Source organism: Passer montanus, unplaced genomic scaffold, assembly GCF_014805655.1.
Source record: "Passer montanus isolate IOZ18808 unplaced genomic scaffold, ASM1480565v1 scaffold5, whole genome shotgun sequence".
In the NCBI taxonomy this organism is placed as follows: Eukaryota; Metazoa; Chordata; class Aves; order Passeriformes; family Passeridae; genus Passer; species Passer montanus.
Window position 1 is genome coordinate 10,602,291 of NW_024369929.1, and position 23,769 is coordinate 10,626,059.

Consider the following 23,769-nt stretch of genomic DNA (forward strand, 5'->3'; position numbering starts at 1 on the left):
TAGAGATTCACCTCTAGCAGAGAATGACTTGCAATCCACCACCCCCCTCTGCACACCAGCAGCTACAACAGCGGAGATTTAGCAACCATTTTCAGTTGGTGGCTTCATCACAGGTGTCATTCCCTAACAATGCTGCTGAGGCTTTCCCTTCCCCTGCGTGGCTTCTCACCTGACAGTCTGATCAGCCAGCCAGCCAGCATCACACTGCTCGTACCCATCCTCGTAGGCAGCCTGCAGCTGCTCGGGGGTGGCAATGACAGCACTGTTCTGGATACAGGCCTGCTTTGCCTTCTCAAAGTTCAGGGTGTACCTTGTGGAGATTGCTCTGTAGTGGAATACGATGCCTGGAAAAGACAACGGACATCACTCACAATCACCAGCCCCTTACCTTCCAGAGAAGGCACAAGAAAAACACAAAATTAAACCTCATCCTGTAGAGTCCTGCAGTAGAAGCTCTCTCCCTCTCTTATACAGAAAACAAAAAACACAAAAAAAGAGAAGGGTTGTACAAAACTTTTGTACAAAACTTTTATCCACCTATTACTAGGACAGACTTTGCAATATGGCAATGGAAGTTTTTCCAGAACAGCCCAATTCTCCAGATGAGGGCATCCCATCTCCTAAAATGTTTGGAAAAAATGAAAGGTCTGACAAGGGCCCTGTTCCAGCTTTACCCGCTTGAGTAATAGGCCAGTATATCCAGTACCACCTCCTGCCAAGGATGTCATCTTGCTGCCTCTGTAATTCACCTTCTGCCAGAAGAGACATTTTCTTGCCATATTCTGCCATGAGTCATCTTACTGGTTTGTTTAGTCTGGTCCTAGCCTGCTGAAATAAATGCTTGGCCCACGGCTTCTCCACCCATCACCCTATCTGTGACCTGAGAGAAAGGGCTTATTCCTACGAGGACAACACTGCATTCTCTGCCTGTGTGCCCTTCCTCCCTTCTGCCCAGGCCAAGCAGCAGGACACTGAGAGAAAAGCGCGAGGGCAGCACCCCACCTTTCACTAGGACCTCTATGGTGTCCTGCCTGTCCTCAATGCCGTACATCACTTCGCAGCGATAAATCCCGGTGTGGTTGGACCTCAGTGCCTTGATCTCCAGCGTGGCGTCGGTGGGGATGGCGGGGTAGTTGGGCAAGGAGATCACCTCCCTGTACTCGCTGTTGAGCCGGATCTTGCCCCCCGTGGCCACCAGCAAGACAACCTCGGTCCCGTTGGAGAGCTTGCTCCACTTGATCCGCGGGGTCAGCATGACACTGGTGTCCTGCTCCTCTGGGATGTTGAAGTAACACGGGATGTTCAGGGAGCTTCCCAGGATAACACGCAGGGGAGACTGCTCAGGTATCTTGACTTCCAGGCCATCACTACTGTCTGCCAGTTCCCAAAGAGAGCAATGTTAGATCAGTGACACATGTAATAGAAAATATCCCATGTTTGCATCTGATGCAGTGCCTGTATCTGCTGTGCAAACCTCTACCCACATATTCAGACATGATCTTTCTGCCTAGTCTAGAAAGGAAGGTTGTGGCAATGACCACTGCACCATGGCTGCTTTTGAGATTTGGACCAGTGCTGATTTGGGAATGAAGGGAACAAAGGGCTCTGCTGCAGCCTAGCTGCTGCCCCTCACACCTGGTAATGTTTTAGAATGTTTTAGAAGGGAAATGCTGAAATTCTCTTCATTTCCCACAAATCTGCAGCTATGTCCCTGGCTTCCCAAGCACCAGAGCAGTGAGAGGCTGTGGCACAGCAGCCATCCGAATAGGGGAGCCTTGTGTGTGCACAGCACAGATCTTGGGCACATTTTTCATTTATTTCTGGGGGCTGCCTGTCCTTGGGGGTGGGACCAGAGTGCAGCACATGGCTCAGTCCTGCTTTGCCATGCCCTGGGCACGTACCTGAGAGCTCCACAGAGTCGGCTGCGGCGATGACTTGCAAACACACAAACACTAATAGTAAAGTGGTCATAATTTACCTGCAAGAAACAACACAGGGAGAAAGGATTTGTGTATGTTCACAGGGAGCTGTGATGAGTGCTGGGAGAGTGCAGATTCACAGGGAGCTGAGTGCTGTGGATGCTGCTGCAAGGCAGTGCAATGCTTTCAGCTGCCCCTAAAGCCTCCTACACTCCTCACAGCAGCAGGGAAAACCTGTCCTTGGGGAATGATTCTGCCCCAAAGTGCCGCTTGCTTTGGGACATCAGTCTGTGGGATAAATAAATAAGATGCTCTGCTATGTACAACAGTCTGAAGTGTTATCATACAACACTTAATATACTGCTTTCCCACTCTCTCTCTTGTGATTCAGTCTTATCTATGGAGCAGAAAGACAATTTTAAAACAGATCTTCGCACACCTGTTATGTATTTACTTGAGAGGGACATCACATCCACTAAGCCTTTGTCTCAGAACAGGAGCTGTTCCTCACTAGGCATCCCAAATCAAGCCAGCACTGGCTTTCAGGCCAAATGCTTGGAAGAATTTTCTATTCCTTAAAATGCTCTGAAGGGAAAATTTCCCTCTTCATGGGGGAAAAGTAAAATGTTACTACTCTTTTGTCCAACACTCCTGCACAGAGAGCCAGCATATCTTCAAGAGCAAATTGATCCAGAACTAATACAAGAAATGACAGGATACAGTTCTGGGCATCTTAAATCTGCCCTAAAAATATCTTCTTGGGATCCTTCAATTAGTCAGAGCAACCTGCTTCTTCTGAAGGCTTCAGGAAAGAAAGGATTGTCCTACTGACATTGAGTGACAGAAGCAATATAGGGAGGCCAGCTAATTTAATCCTAACTGGATTACCATGCATCATAATATCATGCTGTGTTAAATCACCACAAAGACTCAAGTTGGTTTCAATATTTCAAATAAAAAACAGGTCCTCTGGCAACCCAGAATAGTTTGGCTTCACTTTTCAGCCCTGACTCAGAAGGAAGAACCACACCTACTGAATCACTTGTGTTTCCTTTGAGGTCTGAATATTGGCTGTTTCACTCCTGTGATCTAGAAAGATTCCAGATGACTTCAGCCTACAGGTATCATTCCAGGTATATGCCTACTGGACTTGAAGAAAACTCCATTACATATTCTCACTGGCACAAGAAAAGGTCAAAAATAACCCCCATCCTGTACAGTTCAGCACTAACCTTTCACCTATGAAAAAACTGACCTCCATGCTTTCATTCATTTTAATCTGACACACCACAGAACCTTATCTTTAGTGAACAGAGACAGCTATACTGGCAGAAAATAGGAGAGAACAGGGATGGAACAATTGGCAGAGGAGTGTGGAGACTTCAGTTTGCAGCTGTAGGGCTGAACAAGATCAAATGGAGATATCCCATTTTCTGCTGTGCATGGGAATAAAATTCCAGGTAAGTGCTAAGCTCAGGGACAACTCTGGGAGCTGTACATGTGTTTGGGCGTCTCTTTGCTGAGGGGTGATGTCTGCACAAACAATGTATTACAAACCTCCCCTGCAGATGACAGCTGACTTCACCCTTTCCCTGCAGGGACGGGCAGTGCAGAGCCACTGCCCCAAGCACAGGAGCTCAAGGCTGGCAGCCAGCCCTAGGGCACTGGGCTGTGCCCACAGGATGGGCTCTGGGGGCTATGGAGGGCTGCTGCTCCTCAGTAAAGCAAGGGGAATTGGAAACACCATCTGCTGCTGCCAAACAGCCTGAGATCAGCTTGGCCAAGCAGTACCCAGGAGTCCTTAAAGAGCTGGCTGAGCGAGCTGCTGGCCCACTGGTGCTTGTTCATAATCTCTGCTGGGGCAGGTCCCGAGTACTGAAGCTCTGAGCCCACAGTCAGCCAAGATACACAATGATGAGCCTCATAAATACGTGCTAGTTTGATTGACATAAATTCCAGGCAAAATAATGGAAAATCTGATACAGAGTTCAGTTCACTAAGCACTGAAGAATAGATGTAATGATAATTTTAGTTAAGGCACTTGTGTATAAAACAGGTGCTTCCAGCCTTTTATTATTTGGCATGATTCTAAGCTTGCTTGATAAAGCTGCCTGCATGGCTGCAACACAATGTAATTAGATCTTGATAAGGTTAGAATTTTCCAGGGTTCTATGATATGAAGATGTGTAATGCCAGTAGTTCATCATAAAAATGGCTTAGCAGAAGCCAGGCTGGTGGGTCCCTAATGGGATCCATCTGAGGGACCTTGAGGGAAATATTTCTAATGGGCATCTACAGGAGTTGGTATTAGATCCAGTGGGTTTTTATTTTAATAGAATTTTAATAGAATCAAATATAAAATTCTACAAGAAATGCATGCCTGACAATGGGATGCTGAGTCCTAGAAAGAAGTCACTCAGGAGAGTTTCTGTTATCCAACAGTAAACAAAACAGAAATTCCTCTCTGTGCATTAGAGGTGAACAATGGGAATACTTTGCACACCTCTGGGCTGTCATGAACATATCAGAAAAAGGTGGTGGAGAAATATTCACTAGCAAGGATCTGAGGGCTGGACAGAATGCTATATGGGGGAAGACTAGAAAATAGGAAGTTTGAACCTAATTATTGTAACAAATAGAAAAACTAAGCAGTTGACAACTGTGCACAAATAGTTTCAAGCAGAGACTGCTGGTGCTAAAGAGCTCTTTAATCTAGCAGAAATTCATGACCAGAACTAATAGCTGGGAGACATATGCTGAGTAAAATCAAATGGGAAACAAAGCCCACATTCTGCACAGTGGGTGATGGATCTCTGAAACTGGTACCAAAGGAAGTGCTGGAGTTTCTGTCAGGGTGGATCCTGCAGTGCAGAAGGGATTTGGGTAGAGGACATCATCCTAATCACTAGTAAAATACCTGTTTGAGTATTAAATAAAAACTCCTACTTCTCCAGACTGCTTAGATGAGGCATCTTTCACTGACTTGCATTTTGCCAGAATCAAAGCAAACTGAATAGCCCTGAGTGTCATGAGGTAAACTCAGCCAAGAGAGGCAGGCAGCTTTAGGCCTGAGTTACCTACTAAAGAATAGAAATATCCTAAATCAAGGAGACAGATGTTTAAATATAACAGGAGTTGACTGCTGAAAACGTTTCTAGGGTCTGTGGCTACAGGAAACGGGTATTATTCTGAGTTGATATTTCTGTGTACATTGGTAGTGGATAGGAGGAGAGCAGGTAGACATCACACAACAGAATGCCCTAACCAGAAGACATTTCCTTTGTCCCAAAAGCTAAGATAAGCTCATGTACTCTTAGTCTTATTTGAGCTTTATGCTGATCTTCCACAAGGGAAAACAGCCTCACATGACAACAGCTGAGACCAGTGGTGTCTTTGCAGTTTGCTTTAGCTATGGAGGAAAAAACCCAACCTCCTCCTATCCCACAGAAGCCCAGAGGAAATGTATTTTCCTTGTGAGCAGTGGTTAACAAATCAGAATAACAATGTTTTGGGTGTATTCCGCGAAAGCGTTGAGTCCCTGCCAGCAAGAAACCCAACCTACTCCTCAGGGTGCTGTTTGCAATGTTGATCTTCATTTTTCACTCCCCTGAAGCATGCCAAGGAGATCCAGCCCTGAGTCTGCAGCCCTGGTAGGGATTCACTGTGCTGGGAATGCCTTTGATCGATGTTGTCCCAGCAGTGGTTCCATGGTGTCTCTGGGGGATGCCCAGGCACAGGCTAATGGGTGAACAGCTCCTTGAAGAAGCAGCTCTGGAAGCAAGTGAGTAAAGAGGGAGGTCTGTGTGAGCAGATGTGGACAGCACAGATGATGGAGACCTGGTCTGCCTTGGCAAGGGAGCTGGGGAGGTTGTTCCTGTAGCTAAACAGACTGACTGTCGGGGCAGGGCGGGGTGAGTAGATCAGGTGTGGAAGCTGTCTCTTACTGAGGTGTAGGTTCAGGCTGAGCAGTGCCCAAAGGTGCAGTTCGGTGTGTGGGAGGGTCAGTGTGTGCTCACTGAGAGGGGACCTGGCACAGAGGAACAGTTCTCAAGGATAAGTGAAGGCTCAGTACAGTCTGGAGCAGGCTAAGCAGTGGCAGGAACATCCCCTGCTCTGGATCTCACTGGCTGGCCCCAGCTGCAGCTGAATGGCTAAGGAGAGAAGCCTTGGAAACATGCTGGGAATACAGCCAATGCCCCTATCATATGTGTCATAAATAACACAGGCCTCTGGACATATCCTCCTTTGATTACTTTGAAAATCATTGAGGTATTCTGGCTACTAGAATAAGGTGAGCTCCTACACCCACAGAAACTGCCAGATCACTGCTGGCAAACTCCAGTTCAGTTGTAGGGTCCTTCTCTTGTGGCAGAAGTCACCCTGAAGAGAAGTTGCTCTGCACACACTTTGGTGGGGCTGAAAAGAGAAGTTTGTCCAGGCTCTAGTGGGGAGCACTGTGAGGGGTAATTCTTGCAGCACAGAGCCTTCCAGAGAGGCAGCAGTGATCACACCATGATTTCTGCCAGGTCCATGCCTCAAAAACACCTCCCATCCCTGCAGACTGCTCTCCTGCAAAACTCCATTTGCACTTTCTGAGAGAGCAGCTGGAGCAGGCAGGATTTGTGGTGAGAAGGGAGGAGGAGGCAGGAGGAGTTACACAAGGTCAGGGCTGTGCCTCTGTCCCTGTGTGGGGTACCGAGCATCTGGAGCAACAGGAATCCAACCAAACTGCCACAAAAATTCCAGCCATCCTACCTTCTCTAACCAGTGCCCAAGACAGAAACAAGGCCCTCTCCAATTCACCCTGGGCCTGGAAGAATTCAGGAAAGAACTCTTGCCTTTCTGAGAAGGACAGGGTTGGGAATTGCTGGTATGCTCAGGAGCTCCCCATCCTGGAGTACAACTGTCCCTTTCACTGAAGTTTATTGCCACTCTATTTCACTCCTAAGACTGTGCTTCTGTGTCAGGTTGTGTGCAGTGTCCTAAATTGGCTTTTTTATAAACATATAAATATGTTTATTTGAGAATCCAAGTGTGTGTGGAGGGAAGTGTGTACCTATGTGCAGACAGGCTTAATCCCTTGCTCTTCCAACCACATCCCCAGCTTTTCAAAGGGCTGAAGAATGTAGAGGGAGCAAGAAAAGGAAAGTCCTCCACTACAGTGGAAGTTCAACAAAGTACCTACGCAGTCAGACTGAACTGTGGAAAATAGCCAGGTGGCCCATTTGTAGCACAGTCAAAGATGTTTGCTTGCTGGAAAGCATTTTCTGTTCTAGTCTATTTTAATTGAGTCCCATCTGCAGTTTTTCCTGTGGCCTTTGCTTGCTCCAGACCATGTTAATCACCCTTCTTGCAATTGTTTTCCTTTTTTTTCTTCTTTTTTTTAGGAGCAAAGGTGTCATTTTAAGCTTCCTTCTTTCTCAGTTTTGGAAAGCCTTTAGTACACTTACATTTTGCTTCTGCCAGCTAATAAAATGTCACTCATTACCTAGAAGATATGCCTGGACATAAAGGCATGTCCAAAGACAATATTTCCTCTAAAATTATGGATATAAAGAGGCTGCTGAGCTAGAGTTAAGTTCATCTCTGTTTATTAGCCTTGGATTCTCTTTCTTCAACTAGTTTTCCATCCCCAGTTTATTCCCCATAAGGGAATGGACCTTAATTTCTCTAGGACGTGTGGTCACCTCCATCCAGCCTTATCTCAGCATTATTATTTTCAGGCACCAGCACTTGAGGCCAGGGGTCTGAGGAGACCCCATGACCCAGCAGGAGCATCAGGAGAGCACATCCTATGCCCTTGTAGGTTTTGGAATCAAACAGTGGTTTATGCTCTCCTCTGTGAACCTACAGACTGCTCCTCTGTGATTTCTACAAACAAACACTTTATTGTCTCTCTGTGTGTTCTCAGCCTCTGTGCTGGACTCAGGGTTTTTCAGTTAAAAAACCTCAGCCAGGTCCACAAAATGGGAGAGAAGTAAGGGGAGGTGGGTGAAATGATTGAGGTGGGCAAAATCTGTTTTATTTCTTCTTCTTCTTTTCTTTTTAAATAAGGCAAAACTTTGGAACAGAAATATGGCAATAAATGCACTCCGGTGATTTTTCATGTTTGTTCAGCTGTAAAGAAAATAAGAGAAATATTCCATTCTGTCTGGCTTCCCAACCATTCTGCAAAGTCTTTATGTGCAGAGCAGCTTGGATGCTGCTCCTGCCTGCTCAGTTTCTGAAATGATCCCTGCAACAATAAAGCCCTTTTTTTTTTTTCTCCCAATCAAAAAGACACATGGCAGCAACTGCTCAGACATTTTGTCATCCAGGCATGTGGTCCTGACAGCCCTGCAGCACTGGCTGCCTGGATTGCTCCAGGTGGCACTGAGGCACTTTAAGTGCAGCAAACAGAGAACATTTTTTGAAGATTAGGGATAATGTGAGGTTTCACCTCAAGCCTCAGCTGCCTCCTGTCCTCAAGCATCCCTTGCAGTGCAGGTGTGGACATGGTGAGACACAGCTCTGTTGAGGCACCCTGGTGGTGGTACCAGGGTGCCTTTAGCCATGGCATGAGCTGCAGAGCTCCTCTCTGTCCTCCCACACAGATAGCAAAGCTGGTGCTTGCTCTACCCTTCCCAGTGGCTTCATGACTTCTCTTCCACTAAAACACTTGCGGTCTGTTATCTCTGACTGTTTATCTGATTATGCTGCTCACACACTACAGGAACAGCCAAAGTGCTCAAGGTTGTAGGCTCATGCTTTCAATGAGCAAGATGCCAGAGGAAATCTTAACAAAACCTAAACAGTCCCGTGCTAGGTTCAGTTAGTGGTCCAAGCTCAGACAGATGGGCTGAACAAAACTCCTACTGAACACAAAAGGTTTCCCAAACATTTATCTGATATCTGCCACAGGACAGCTCTCATCTTCCCCTGATGTACACTGGTTTTACATTACATCTCCACTGATTTCAGCAACGAGTTAAACACACAGGCTCCAGGACAGCAGAAGCCCATACCACCAGTCATTCCAAAACCATCCCTCTTGCAGGAAAACCAGAACTGTCTGCCACTAGCAACACCCACCACGGCAATTTTTCTATCCTTCAAGGACAGAGAAGTTGTAAAACACCCACTCTATGGCAAGCAGATGAAAACTGGAGCTTTTCAGGCAAGGTGTGGGATCAGCACCAAGCCCTGGGCTGCCATGGCTCCAAGTGTCTGCTTGATATGGAAAGCCAGAGCTACACTCAGACAGGCACTGGAGCCTCTGAATTCAAGGGAACAATGAGCCTTTGAGACCGGTGGAAGCTCACACTCAAAATCTGCTCTAGTCCAAGAGAAGGAACTGAAAGTTCTTAAAGAGCAGTTAATCTCCTTACAAAATAGGTGTCTCAGCTGAGAACCTTTAAAGAGGAGTTCAGCCTTTTCTGTCAGCTAGCAAGGGAGCCTGGAGCATTGTTAGACATCTGATTTTTAGAAATTGGTTGGTGATTACGCACTCCATAAAGTCTCCTTGTATTCTGTACACTTTTTCTGGAGCTGCTGTCAGCCTTAAGTGAAACTCCCCCAGACATGGGAAGCAAAACCAGCACAACACAAAAGAAGAGAAACCAGATTTTCCCCAGATGTGAGGTGTGAAGATGGCAGCTTGGGCCATGATCCAAGGAAGTCAATAACAAGTCCTTCAAATGGTTACAAATTTTCCATCCAAATACACTGGTTCACTATAAATCCCATGAAAACCACAAAAGCTGTTTCAGTGCACCCAGAATCTGAGCTACCAAAGCCCAGCATGAAGAATGAGGAAGAAAAGATGGAAGGGCCTTGAAAATCCTCTGAGGGAGCTTGTGTAGGACAGGTAAAGCTCATCTGAATGGCAGCATCCCCTTGCCCCCACCACAGGATGTCCTATTGCTCTGCTGGAGCGCGTGGATGATGCACAACTGCACTGAAGATTTTCCTTCATGCAGAATTTAACTTCGCACTTGTTTCAGGACAGGACTGAAACCTCATTTGTACAAAGATGTAGCCTTAACAATGAGAAACCATCCTTCTCTGGCTGTGGAACAAGGTGTGAAGGTGACTACAGAACAGCAAACCTCTGCAGCACTTCTATGCTGGCAGAAGATTCCAAAGAACCATGGAATGGTTTGGGTTGGAACAGACCTTAAAGGGCTCATGGACAACCCTCCTGCTCTGACCCAGCTCAGCCCTTCAGAAGGATGGCTCTCCAGAAAGTAATAAAGTGTTTGAAACCGTGTTTTATTAGAGAATCTGTAGGCATGGAGACCTAAATCTTCACAGGCTCTGCTCATTATTGCCCAGATCTGGTAGCTGTTAATACTCTGCTACCCAAAATCACCTTGGATGCTCCTGAGAAATACCATGTGGAAGTTCACCCAACAGGGCACTGGGTGGCACTGGAAGAGACACTGCAAAGCTGGTTCCTGCCAGCTTCACAATGATTTTTCCAGGTGGACAGAAAGCATCCTGCTAGCTTGGAATAACAACAACCTCAGGGGGCTCAAGGTGAGAGCCACAGAACCATGTGTGAGGCTGTAGGGTCTCTACACATCCTGTCACACTGATGACATGGTGTAACCCCGTGGCCCCATTGCATTAATGTCCCTTCAGGGGAATGGACTTCTCTTACAAGATCCAAAACTGCCCCAACCTCTGGCTAAGGACATTTTCTACTGATGTGCTACACACATCAGACTCCACCACGATCTTGGGTGAGGCTGTGCATGCTGGCAATGCACACAGCTGGTGATATTAAACCTCTCAAAGTGTCACACCTTGGACACAAAAAAGATAGGTGAGCAATCATATCCTATCTGGGCCTTGACTTTGAGAGCACAGCATGCTGCTGGTGCTTAACAGCAGTAAAAGCAACCTTTCATCCAGCTTGGAGGAAGAGCTTCCAGCTTCATCACAGTCTCAGTATCTGCCTCTTTTTGCTCCCCATTTTCCCTTTCCAAAGTTGGCACCTGAAAGTTTTCTCTGCATTAATTCCAGACATTGTGTAAACACTGTGCTTAGATTTACTTAAATGAGGCTGTTTCAGCCCCAGCTTTCCTCCCAAGTGGATTTCCTGTCTCATAAATTCAAGACATGAACAGTTTAGTTTTGCTAGGAAGGTGGAATCTCAAACTGATCCTCCCTTTGGGATGACCTGGAAGACAAAAGGGCAAATGGCATGGGAGAGGGCCTGGGGTTTTTTGGTTGCTGGCTGAACAAGGGGAGCCATCCTGCCATGTGCTGTGCAGGATGTAGTGCCTGTGCTCCAAGAGACTGTTACTGGCTGCCATAAATAATCTGCAACTTTTGAAATTTACCAATTTTATGGCATTTTTTTTTCCTTCATAACTCCAGAAGATGGAGAACAATCTTTTCTTACTGAGCAGATCACTGGCATTTTCATTGGAGAAGCAAGGGATTACTATTTTTTACTGTACCCAGATCCTCAAAATATTTGTGACTCCTTAGAAAGGCACATGCACATCAAATATTCCCACACACTCTTTGTGCAAGGCAAGAGGAAGTCCTAGGAGTAAAAGAACTTTTTCCTCTCAGCCTCTACTGACTGGGACTCCAGGTAATTCCTCTGGCAGCAATGTGAACCCCCAACCACAATGAAATTGTGAGTTTTGCTGCTGCTGCTGAAGGATGTGACACACTCTGGTGTCAAAAGAAGGGTCTTTACCAGACCATTGGGGTGGGTTTTCACCAAAGTGGTCTGTTATCTGGGGATTATATGATCACTCTCAGTTCTGAAGGTACTGGGCTCACTCTGCCTTCCAGCTTATGGAGAGGGCACACAGCACAAAGAGACCACAAGCTTCACATTCAGACTATAAATGAGGGTTTTGCTGCCTTGGCTGTGTTGAACAAGACTCTCCTACTTCTCCATTTCCTCTGCCAGCAAACCTCTGACAACTAAATTGAGCACAAAACATCCATGCCAGCTTGTATTTCTCCAGGAGGTTGAATGGTACAGGAAGGATTAAGGAAGAGAAGCAGCTTTTCACTCCCATCTCTGGTTCTAGGAAAACTTAATCAATGGCTGGGCACTGCACCCCCTGAAACTGCCTCATGCATGACAGCAGGAGAATGGTTTGCTGTCTCCTCTCATTTCCTCCTCAACCAGCTCTCCCAGACCACTTTGTCCCCCTCTTGACAGCTTCAGCAGTGGTGACAGATTTTGTGGACCAAGGACAAAGCGCTGCCTCTTGGTCCTGTCCAGGGCTGGAGCCAAGCAGCCCTGAGTGCTGAGCAGGGCCAGTGCCCCAGGCTGCTGCTGTCCTGCAGACCAGGGGCTTTCCTGTAGTGTGGATGGCTTAAGGCCCTGTTGGAATCTCACCAGCTAATCTCTTCTTTCATGTTTTCCCTTTATATTCATCCCCAGTCACTCTCCCAGCCGTTGCCATCTCATGGCACCTGGGAGTCATAGAATGATGGAATGGTTTGGGTTTGATGGAATGTTAAAGATCATCCAGTGCCAACCCCTCTGCTGTGGACAGGGACACCTTTCACTAAACCACTTTGCTCAAGGTCCTGTCCAACGTGGCCTTGAGAAGTTCCAGCCATGGGGCATCCACAGCTTCTCTGGGCAACTTATTCTGGCTTCTCACCACCCTCACAGGAAAGAATTTCTTCTTAACATCTGATATAAACTCCCCTCTGTCAGTTTGAGTGCATTCCCTCTTGTCCTGTCACTACATGTTCCTGTCCAAGTCCCTCTCCAGCTCTCTTGTAGCCCCTTTAGGCACTGGAAGGTGCTCCAAGGTCTCCCTGGAATCTTCTCTTCTCCAGGCTGAACACTCCCAGCTCTCACAGCCTGTCTCTAAAGAAGAAGTGCTCCAGACCTCTGAGCATCTTCATAGCATTGTGTGCCTCACAGTTCCTTCCTTTTTTCGTGTGCTCAAACTGTTCCTGTACCAGAAGACTCTCTTCCCTCTATGCTAAGACACACAGTGTGTGTTTAACTTAATTTAACTGGCTCAGTCAATAAGTTCTCTGTTTAATTTAGTGTTGCTCCGTTCCTTTTGGGGAACAGAGTGCAGTCAACTGTCCTGTCCTGCACCAGTCGTTCCAAGGGGATTTCACAGTGCAGGGAACACCGAGGGATGCTCAGCTCTCCGTGCTAGGGACACTTCTCCATCGGGCACAGACACTCATCCCCTGCTCCTATTCACTTGTCAGGTCACTTTGTCCAAACAGTAATTCCTGCCTTTGGTTCAGACTGTCCTTTTCTTCTTGGGAAGAGACCAGCGGGGACTCCAGGCAGAGAATAAATCTCTCTCTTGTGTTTTTCTACTATGGTGATGCTTTAGAGCAAAGCCAAATTGTACAGCAGAGAAGAAACCACGACAAGAAAGAAGATAAGGACAAAATGGTTCACAGCCAAACGAGCTTGTTTTGGGGCTGCCACAGAGAAGGACCATCCATCAGAGACCTCAAAAGCTTTAAGTCCTATTTTATGAGACTGGCAAGGGAGCTAGAAAGAAAGGAGAGATGTGGTGGAAAAGATGCCTAGGAAATTGTCCTCCCTGCAGTGGATGTTGTTCTCTGGATGATGTATTCACCCACCCAGGAGGAAAAGTAATGGGACTCTGCATCATGAGAGAGAATAAGTGGCAGAAGAGTTTCAGTGCCTTGCCTTGAGATTCTCATCTTGGCTCAGGCCAAAACTTCACCAAGAAAACCCTTCAAACAAACACTTCCTGAAAAAAGCAACAAAGATAAAAGAATAAGATTTTAATCATATGGGATCCATTGCTCTGTCCAAAACTCAATCACAGCCTTTTCTTATTTTTTTTCCAAAGGTGGTCTTAGTACCTTCTTGAAACTGCCACCCTGAAAGGTCTGTTCCCTTCAAACACGTGGTGAAACTACCCCAAAGAACAGAGACACTGCACTGGAAATGCAGCCAAACTCTGTGACCTGAATGTACATTTTATATACAGACATCCTTTAATCTTATAAGTCTTATAAATGGGTTTAGGTATGGTATAACTTAGGAGAAAACTGTGTGGATGTGACATTGGAAGAGAGAGCACGAGGAAGACAATTACCCTTTCCCAAATGGGTTTCAGTCTGGGGTCAGTGGATGGATATCAATAATCTTTTCATTCCAGCTCACACCTCTGGACTCCACTGAATAACCCCAGCAGAGGCAGAAGACAATCCCTGCTTTAGAGATCTTGGAACCTAGAAAGGTGCTGCTGGCCAAGCATAGAGAGCCCAAATGTGAATTTGGGGAGACCACGGGAATCCTGAATAAAAACAAGGCTCTAACATGAAATATGAAATTATTCTGTAAGGTGTAGACTGTGAAGGGAAAGAAATGTAACCTTAACACAAGCCACAGACATTTGGAGAGCTGCTGCTGCTATGCCCAAATTTGCAGTTTGCTGAGCAAAGTCTGTATGTCATACCTTCAAAAAGAGAAAGTGAGGTATGGAGAAAACCCAAACAGCAATTAGATGGGAAAAACAAGTTTTCTGAGCGGTAAATAAATAAATTCTTGTGTATGAGATGTGGCTGAAGAAGAGCTCCAAACTGTTGTCCAGTGTTTGCTGAAGTGTTCTGTAAGGGCAACAGAAAATGTTTTTCCAGAGATATGTGGAACATCTGAAAACCAACAGTGCCCACATTTTGAGGAACAGAAAGGCACCAACACAGATCCCCTTGTAGGCAGAATAACTGCCTAGCACAGTGTTTAAAATATGCACATATGGTCCAGCGTTGATGGAGGAGATGTGGGCTTTTAAATGGACCCTGGAGCATGTTATGATGGTACTTTAACTCAAATATGCAACAATACTAAGGGAAACTGTATTAAAGTAAATTTGTTTTGTACTATTGGCATAAAAGACCAATTCAAAGGCAAGTAATAATTATGATTTATTTTAACCTGTCTTGTCATTCTTCCAATAAGACAGGCAGGTAAATTTTCTTGTGGCTATATCCAGGTACCAATGGAATCAGTAGTAAAGGTGCCATTTACCTCAGAGGTTGGGAACATTAAACCCAAATTCTTCTATTAAAATCTAGTCTAGACAGGTAACTGCTTGAAAGTCCTGAAAAGACAGCAGGGAGAGCCCTCAAAAGGATGTCTAAATCCCCACAAGCTGGCACAAAGAATACTGCTTGCAGACAGAAGAAGAATTGATTCCTTAAGACAATACAGCAAGGAAAATGCTCTATGTTTTTTACAAAGAGTGTGAGGATGGGATGAAATCATACATAACATTTGGGCACTGTCACACAGCAGCCTGCAGAGCATGGAAATTCCACAGCTGCAGCTGAACAACCATCACAGCTTTAGTGGACATTGATGCACCACTGAAACAAACCACACAACAGGAGAGATGTTCAGCAAAATAGCTGACAGCTAAATGTTCAAACCAAAAATATTCTCTTTAACATTTAGGATGAGCATTCCTGCAAACATGGTTGACTGAGTCATGCTTTCAGTTCATTATTTTTAATGAAAGCACAATGGGAAGGTGAGGGCCTACAGTGAGATTAATTTTGGTCCCTTAGGTTTGGTCCATACAGACTCCAGCCTTGTCCAGCCAATATCTGGAGTCCCTAAAACCTCCTGTGGGCATTGGGAATGTACAAAATCCATTCTGGACATCCTCCCCCCTCAGGCTGTGAGCCCTGTGCTTGCTCTCTGCATGACTCAGCATAAGGAGGTTGCAAAAGGGAATGAAAATTAAAAGCAAGTATTATGGAAAGCAAGAGACACCAGACCCACTGGCCATCAGCAAATTTAACAGATTGCTTCTATATGGTGCTTTCAAGGATCTTGAGTACAAGCTTTGGCACTATAGCAAAGGGTATGGTGCTCTATGAGATGCTGTGAGATTTCTGGGGATGTCAAAACTGTGTAGTAAAACTCTGATGGTCTGCCCAATTGTGCACAGTATTTCAGAATTTAGAGATGCAAATGGATGAGCAAGGCACATAATGGAATTTGCAGAATTGCTTCTCTCTGTCTTTGGGTACTCTGCTGTAAAACTGGCTTTGAATCCCTAAAGCAACTTCTGGCAAAGGACTGATTTTATAAGGGAGATAAATCCAATCAGCTATCTGAGCATCTAATGACCCTCACACCCAACCAGTTTAGCAACATTACTGTTTAATTATACCCAACAGCACAGAAGAGAGAGACATCTCTGATGGGTGAGGTACTGCATGCAGATTTACAGAAAACCAGTCAGCTACACTTGGTGTTACAGAGCAGAAAGCAACCCAGTTGGAAAATAGAAGAAACTGGAAATGAACTGTGCCAGGGTTGAAGAGAAGATGCCAACCAATGTATTTATCTTCACTTTTGCCAATACACACAATGGAGAAATGAGTAAAGCTTGAGTGTTAAACTGAGAGTGCAGTGTGAGAAAGTTTCCATTGCAAGCATAAAAAACCCCAACCTTCTTGTCTTTTCTGTTAGACTGTGATTCTGAAGTTGCTAGAACACCCTTTCTCCATCAATACCTGGGCAGACAAAATGCCATTGAATATGCAGGAGGAGTGGAGAACCTCAGCATCTAGGAAAGAATGAGCATAACATTCACAAAGTACGTGTTTATGTCAGTGCAATGTGCTTATCCAAGTAGGAGGCCAATGGCAATTGCATGCAAACAACCAAAACAAGAGCACAAGTGAGGTATCCTGTGTGGATTTAAAATCTGAAAAAGGGCAGGGTGATATTCAACAAAGGCCAGCTCACTTGAGGACTTATTTGAGGAAGGCTTCATAGACCACACTGAAGCCATATTTCTCAGAGGGGTGATGGTGCCTGGGTGAGATAACTCAGGTATCTTATTGGCCAGTGAGAGCTGGAAGCACAGCATTGGAGGTGAGCTGAAATGGAGATCTTGCTTGTCTCTGAGTTCTTCATGTCTGTAACCCACATTCCTACCTGGATATGACAAAAGAATGGCCCAAATGGCCCAAACCACATTCATCTGCTGATGGGTACATGGAAGGTGCATGTGCCTGTCTCTGTGCTGATATGGGAATGATTTTGCAGGTGAAGTGGGTACAGCACTGCAGAGGGGATCAAGGGCATGCTGGGGTCAGTCTGAGCATTTCAAAATGCTGGATAGATTCAGAGCTGAGCAATGAAGACCCTTCTGTTCTCTGCCAAACACATCTCAACATTATTGGTGGTGCTGAATCCTACCATGTCTCCTGTGACAGGAGGAAGCCACACAACAGAACTAGCAGGTGACCTCTGCTGTAAGCAGCATCAAGGGTTTTTTTTTCCAAGAGACAGACTGCAGGGAATCTGGGAATTATGAAGGCACAAGGATTTTGTCCTGACTCTGGAAAAGTGGCTCCTGGTCTTGAAGGACACGAGGAATGGTCACAATCCCACGGGCTGGCTGGCTAAGCAAAGGGGTGATCCCTTTTCCTGCTGACACACAGTGATGGTTGCAGGGTGGCCTTAGCTCTGTGGCCACTGACCACCCTGTTTCTTGAGAGGAGGCCCAAGTATCAGTGGTGAAGGGCTAAGCTGGGAGCCCAGTGTCCCTCTCTGCACAGGGCTGGTGTAGCAGGCAATATTAGCAGGGTAAGAACCCTGCAGCCTGATGGGATCACTTACATATCAATTACTATGAGGCAGCAGGGTATTATTTATACAATAAGTGCTATACAAAACAGCAGAGCAATATTTAGAGGGCAAATACTATGGACAGGAAAGCTACAATTTGTTCTGCACCAGCAGGATGTTCTGTGCACTCCAAAGTGCCAGGCAGGATGGGGGTGATGCTTACATGCCAACTGCTGTATGAGGACAGGTTATTATTTAAACCCCAGATACAATGGTAGGGAAAGAGTGTTATTTACTAACCAGACCAAATGCAATAGCAGCAGTGGCAGTAACTGCATGGTATAATTTACAAGAGGGGAAAAGACATAATTTGCAGACCAGTTATTACAGATTGGGAGGGTGTTTGTTGTGGTAGAGCACTGAAGTCTTACTTTGAAGCTGAGCACTATAGAGGTACAGGGTATTATTTATACACCAAACACCAGAGAAACTATTTTTTTGGGGTAAGTAACAGTGACAGTTAATCATCTATATGAAAGCCATTCTGTAATTTCCAATATGTAACCTACATGATTATTTCAACCTTGAAACTGTGGTACAGATGATGTAATGTTAATTATACTGAGATCTACAGCTGCTCTACCACAGGACTGCTAAGCTGGAATAATCTTCTGCAGTCAGTAGATTTAAGCCAGCAAAACTACTGACTCTGGCCTGCCCTGTGCAAAGCCTGTGGTGCCTGGGGATTTCCAGGGGTGTTTATCCCTGACCCTGTGCAGGATCCCAGCAGGAGCTGCAGGTTTTGCTGTGGATTACAGGTTATTCAATCACCAGCACAGCGACTGCTCTCTCAGCAGAGGTGCAAATGATGGATGGGAGCTCCAGCTGGAAGGGATCAGCAACATTTTCATCTGTTTATCAGCTGCTGGCCTTTGCATTTTTTTTCCACACACCTTTCTCATCCAGTCTGTGATCTAACCTCAGGCAGGAGATGTTCCTTGGTTATTTCCTTTTAGTTTCCCCTACAGATTTTTGTGTCCTGTCAAATTATTCTTATTAAGTAAAATCTGTATGTCCTACAGCCATGACAAATAATTCCTTTTGTCTTTCAGTGGTGGTCTACACTAAAAAATAAACAAATAATAGAGTCCCCAGGTCTTCTGCCCACTGCTAACCAAGGGCACTGGAGAAGCCAAAAGCACATGGAAATTGCCAGACCAGATGAAACCAATGGTGTGTGTTCAGACCAGCATCCTGTCTTAGACAAGACCTTTATTACCAGCTTCAGAGCAAAGTTCTCATCATCGAAAAATAGGGAGTAAAATGCTGAGGAGGAAGTTTCTTTTAACATGAGGCATTTAGTGGTTCCCTTCTGCCTTGAAGCATGAGTATTTACATTCCATATTCTCCCACTAATGTACACTAGGTTTATTTGGCATGGTTTAATAGACAATTTTACTCCTCTCAGGCCTAACCCGTGAGCACTACCCTGCCAGAAGAAATTTCCTGTCCTGATCACCTCATCCCCATGACATGAGGTGGCTGCTCTTGCAGATGCCCTTTTGTCTCCTGCCCCTTGATGTGGGCTCTGTTGAATGAGTCCCTTTCCCCCAGGGCCTGCCCTACCCCACACCAAGGTGTCTCAGGAGATCCCTGGCTCCCAGGTGGCAACCAGGACTACCCAAGTGTTCAGGAGTCATGTGGTGCCTCACTAATACCAGAGCAAGCACCAGGGTCAAGGTGTCCAGACCTGCCTCTCATGGACATCCCCTAACCCAAGCTGTTCACAGCAATCACTGCTCCTTTCCATCACAAGCCCCCAGGCAATGAGGACACAGTGACAACCCGGCAGGAACTGAGCAGTGAGGAAGGGCTATTCATTCACCTGAGTTCATTTTGGGTCTTGTCCAAAATTTTCTCTACTTAACTGCCCCAGATATCCTCTGGCTTGATCTGTAAAGTGTATTCTATGGAAAAGTCATGAATTGCTGTGTCTTGGTTAACATAAAGAGCAACTACAAAGGTGAAAACCCAAAGGATTATATTTGCCAGAGATCTTTAATTACCCTACTTTCATCTCTTGCTCCCTTCTCTCAGCAGAGCTCTTTCTGTGGCTCTCCTCCTGCCCAGCTCCCTAGCACAGCAAGGTTTTCCCCTCAGCCAGCCTCAGGAACTGCCAGACCTACGGAAACCCACAGGCAAGGCCAGCTTCCAGGCTGCTTCCAGACAGCATGTACAGCAGGAATGGGGTCCTGGTGGCTCCTGGACATCGCTGTGTGACCAACATGCTCCAGTCACAGCATCTCCCTTACCCTTGCTTGGTCACTGCAGCTGCCTCCATCCGTGTGCTGGAGCCTTTGGAAGCACTGGATCACTACAGCACAGCAGTTGGGCTTGTAAAGCAGGGGAAGGAAGTGGGAGCAGGGCCCTCCATGGGGCTGCTACTTAACACCTCAGTGCATTTCAACAGCTGGAGCACATGGAGGGTCTTGGGGTGCCAAGCAGAATGGTTCTGGTGTTTCTCATCCTTCCCCCACCCCTCTGCTCTCTGCTCTGTATGGATCAATCATCAGGGAGGGGGGGCGTTCTGCAAGGGAGACGTGGAAATTTTTCTTAAAAAAGGAAAGTCCAGTGAAAATCACACGGAGGGAAAAAAAAAAATCTCGGTGTGAAGCGTCTCAAAAAAGAGTGCGCGGGTAGCGCGACAAAACCCCCTGCCTATTCATCAGGCCAACAAAAAGCTTCTTTAGATTTATACTGTGAGCCCATTGAGAGGGAGGGGAGGGAGGCAGCTCACACACCGCCCTTGTGCACACAGCAGAGCCCGCAGACCTGCCCCGCACACACAGGCTGGGCTGTTCTGCCCGCTCACAAGGAAGCTCTGAGTTCTTAAAAGTAAACTGTAAGATTTCCGTTGTTGCACTGGGCTCAAGTAATTTTTTTTTTTTTTTTTTTTTTTTTTTTTAATATATAACAGCTCCCTCTCTTTGCCGTCGCTCTCTCTCCTCCACTCTTTAAACAGCCCCGGTGCTCTGGGCTGCTCGGCAGCCGTCGTGCGCTGGCTCCCTATGTGGTCCAGCGCCGCTATGAACACCGCTTTTGTTAGTGATGCTGGGAAGCTGCCTGAGAGCGGCACACACAGCCCGGCTTGTTCCACACGTGGAGGCTGCAGAGGGCTCGGGAAGGGGGGGAAAGGAGGAGGAGGAGGAGGAGGCGGAGGAGACAAACTTGGGTTAGGATGGCTTGTGGTAGAGCAGCCTTCCCACCACTGGCAAGGGAAAGGGGGAAGCAAGGAGATGGAGGCGGGTGGTGGTGGAAAAGATGCCTCAGGCAGCTAAGAAAGGTCCCGTTGATTTTTAAAATGGGACCAGCTGGCCCTCCACCAGCCCACGTTGCTGCCGGGTGTCAGTCAGCATGGGAAGGCACTGAAGTCACCGGCTCCGTGCAACTTGCAGAACATCTGCCCGGAGAGGGAAGAGGAGAGTAAAGACTAAAAACAGAGTGGATTTTGGAGTTCTGGAGCTCCTAATCATTATGTGCATTTCTGGGTGAGACCAGAGCACTTAACAACAATCTAACCTTTTTTCATGTACATTCATTTGGGTTTTTTTAAGTGATACCATCCATTCTCTTTTCCTTTAAACCCCTTATTCTTCCTCACTTATTGAAAATGTTTTACAGCAATGAGCTGCAGTTTGCTGTGATGGAATCTAAGTCTGCTGAATTTTGTTTAGTGTCCTCTTTTCCCTAGTAAGTTTTTCCCTCCACCTCTTTTGCACCCTCAATTTCCTATCCTGTCTGCTCTCTTTGTCCATCCATCCTCCAGGCCTCGTGCTGCTGTCAAACCTGGCCGCTGTGCACGGAGGTGATTATATGAAACATTAAACAGCAGCTCAAGTGGAACAGATGGAGCGCCCCTCCAAAGACTGCCCAGGCTGCAGAGAGAGCTCAGCCTCTGTCCCAGCCAGTGATGGTGGGAGGTGATGCCTCCCCTTCTCCACTCTGACAACATCTCAGAACATCGAAACATCTCAGAAAGGGGCAATGTCCCCTTTGACCTGTCAGGGTAGATACAGCCTCTTCAAGCCAGCAGGAAAATATAACATCAAACAACCAAAGCAAAGAAAGGAATAGTTCAGCTTCCAATAGTGCCTTTGCAGGACTTGAAATCCCACAAATTTCAGTCTCCAAACCACTGGCCCCTCTATCCAGCCAACATCCTTTACCGGGAGCTTATAGATGGAAACCAAAGTCATGAGGAATGCTAAGAAATTCCTCTCTCCCAACTATTTCATTGTGGGATGTTTCCCCCTTTCCACATCTGGCAAAGCTATTTCAGAAACCAAGGAAAGCTTAACAAACTGACGTCTTTCTAGCTAAACAACTCAAAAGGGAAAGGTTAAAATGCACTCTTTATTCTGTGTGCAGAGCTCTACTGAGCACAAGATTTAAATGAGAAGTCTTAAAGAGCAGCAAATGAATGGAAAGAAGTAATTTCTGACCGAGATTCTGAGAAATAAAACCTTTTTTTTTGCTTGCTCTACTTCTGGAGAAGAGCTCAGCTCCCTGAAAACTATTGCTAAAAATATACTTCATATGTGAATGGCTTTGGAAAACGGGCAGGTACTGAGGAACACCCGGAGCAGCTCACTGGAAACAACCCAGGGGACTCTGCCAGCCGCCAGCCCTGACATCCTCAGTAAGGGGAGAGCTGTCAAACCCTCGGGCACCCTGGTTCTTTTCATTCTCTTTCTGAATTTGCCAGTCCGTCCAGAGCTCAGCACCCCTCCAGCTCAGGGCTCACCCTTTGCCTGCCCTGTGACACCGAGCAAAGCCAGGACCACAGGAAAGCCCAGCGCTGGCTGGGACACTCGCCACAAACCAGCAGGACAGCAGCCTCTGTCCCCAGAGCTTGGGAACAGGATCAGACACATCACCTGAGCTGCAGCAGCAGCTGAAATCCACCACAAACAAACGCTGATGGCTCGGAGGGAGAACGGGGATAGCCGTTCTGCTCTCCCACCTCATGGTTCTGACTGTGGGATCTCTGAATCCATCCTTGCTTTCCCTCCCTTACTGATGGCTTGGAGGGAGAACGGGGATAGCCCCGTCTCTGCTCTCCCACCTCATGGTTCTGACTGTGGGATCTCTGAATCCATCCTTGCTTTCCCTCCCTTCCCTGAGCCAACCAACAAATCTGGCACCCAGCTGTTGCCCCTGGCTGTGGGGCTGCTCCCCAAAAGGTGTGGGGTGCTGGTGGAGCCCAGCTCCCCTCCACAGCAGCGCTGCTGGCAGGAGGGAGAAGCTCCGGCTCAATCAATTTTACAACTTATCTCACATTTCTCTGCTGGTTGCTCAGCAGGGAAACAACCAATCCACTGAGAGCCTGCTTCTGTAGAGCACTTAGGAAAGTTGAGGAAAAGACACCAAAGAGAGAGAAGGGAGGAAAGTGCGATACGTTACCTTTAACAGTTCAGTGCAGTGCTTCCAGAATCTAAGTCCCATACACCTGGCAGAGAAATGAGGTCTTTTTCGGTGTTCAAGAAGTAAAGAGCTTTGCCACTTCTTGCTGTTACTGTATGTCTTCTTCACAATCTCCAGATGAGTTTTCCTGCGTTTTTTGATTTTTTTTTTTCCTTCCCCGGCTCCCCAGAAGAAATCAAAATTCCCTATGTGGTATTTCAGGTCCTTTCAGGCAGTGGCAGCAGCAGCAAGCTTGAAGAGTAAGTACTGTGTGTGAATGGCAAAAAAGAGAGAGAGGGTTTCAGACCACATTAGCTGCCACTGGCTGCAAAAGAGACCATCAAACTCCTGTCAGCCTCCTTAGATACCTCTTGAAGAGCTGGCACTCTAAGTGTATTGGATCCTCCTCTGGATTTTAGAGTAAAGGTAGGCAGGCATCCAGGGGGCAGGGGGAAATAGGAGGGCTTATGGACCAAAAAGGAAGCCCAGCCTCTTGGAAAGAAGGAGGGAAAAAAAAAAAAAGCAACCAAAAAAACAAAACCCAAACCAAACACCCAACCCAGTAAAGAAAAGAAAGGGGGAAAAAAGCATTACTGAAAAAAATACTGTAAATGGAGAAAGCCAAATGGGGAGTGGGGGATTAAATTTAGCCTTCTGGTTTGGAAGCAAACTGGCTGGGGCACCACAAGTGGTTGAGAGAGAAGAAATAGTTTGTGTAATAAAAAGAGAACGTGGTTTATGCAAACTAAAATAAGATGAAGCTAATTAAGGAACCTGAGCAAAGTATGTGCGTCTGCAGTGCAGTCAGTATCACTGCAGTCTGAGCAG

At 46.4% G+C, this 23,769-nt stretch overlaps 1 protein-coding gene across 1 annotated transcript in view; it reads right to left on the reverse strand.

Moving 5' to 3' along the window:
* Positions 1–23,102, reverse strand: part of ACAN (aggrecan) — a 46,448-nt gene extending 23,346 nt beyond the window's left edge. Inside the window, exons 1-4 of the mRNA XM_039723171.1 lie at positions 22,942–23,102; positions 1,902–1,978; positions 1,003–1,374; positions 170–344 (exon numbers count right to left, since the gene is read on the reverse strand). Coding sequence (XP_039579105.1) covers positions 170–344; positions 1,003–1,374; positions 1,902–1,971 — 617 coding nt within the window. The 5' untranslated portion in view covers positions 1,972–1,978; positions 22,942–23,102. The remainder of the gene's footprint in view (positions 1–169; positions 345–1,002; positions 1,375–1,901; positions 1,979–22,941) is intronic.
* Between the last annotated feature and the right edge of the window lie 667 nt (positions 23,103–23,769).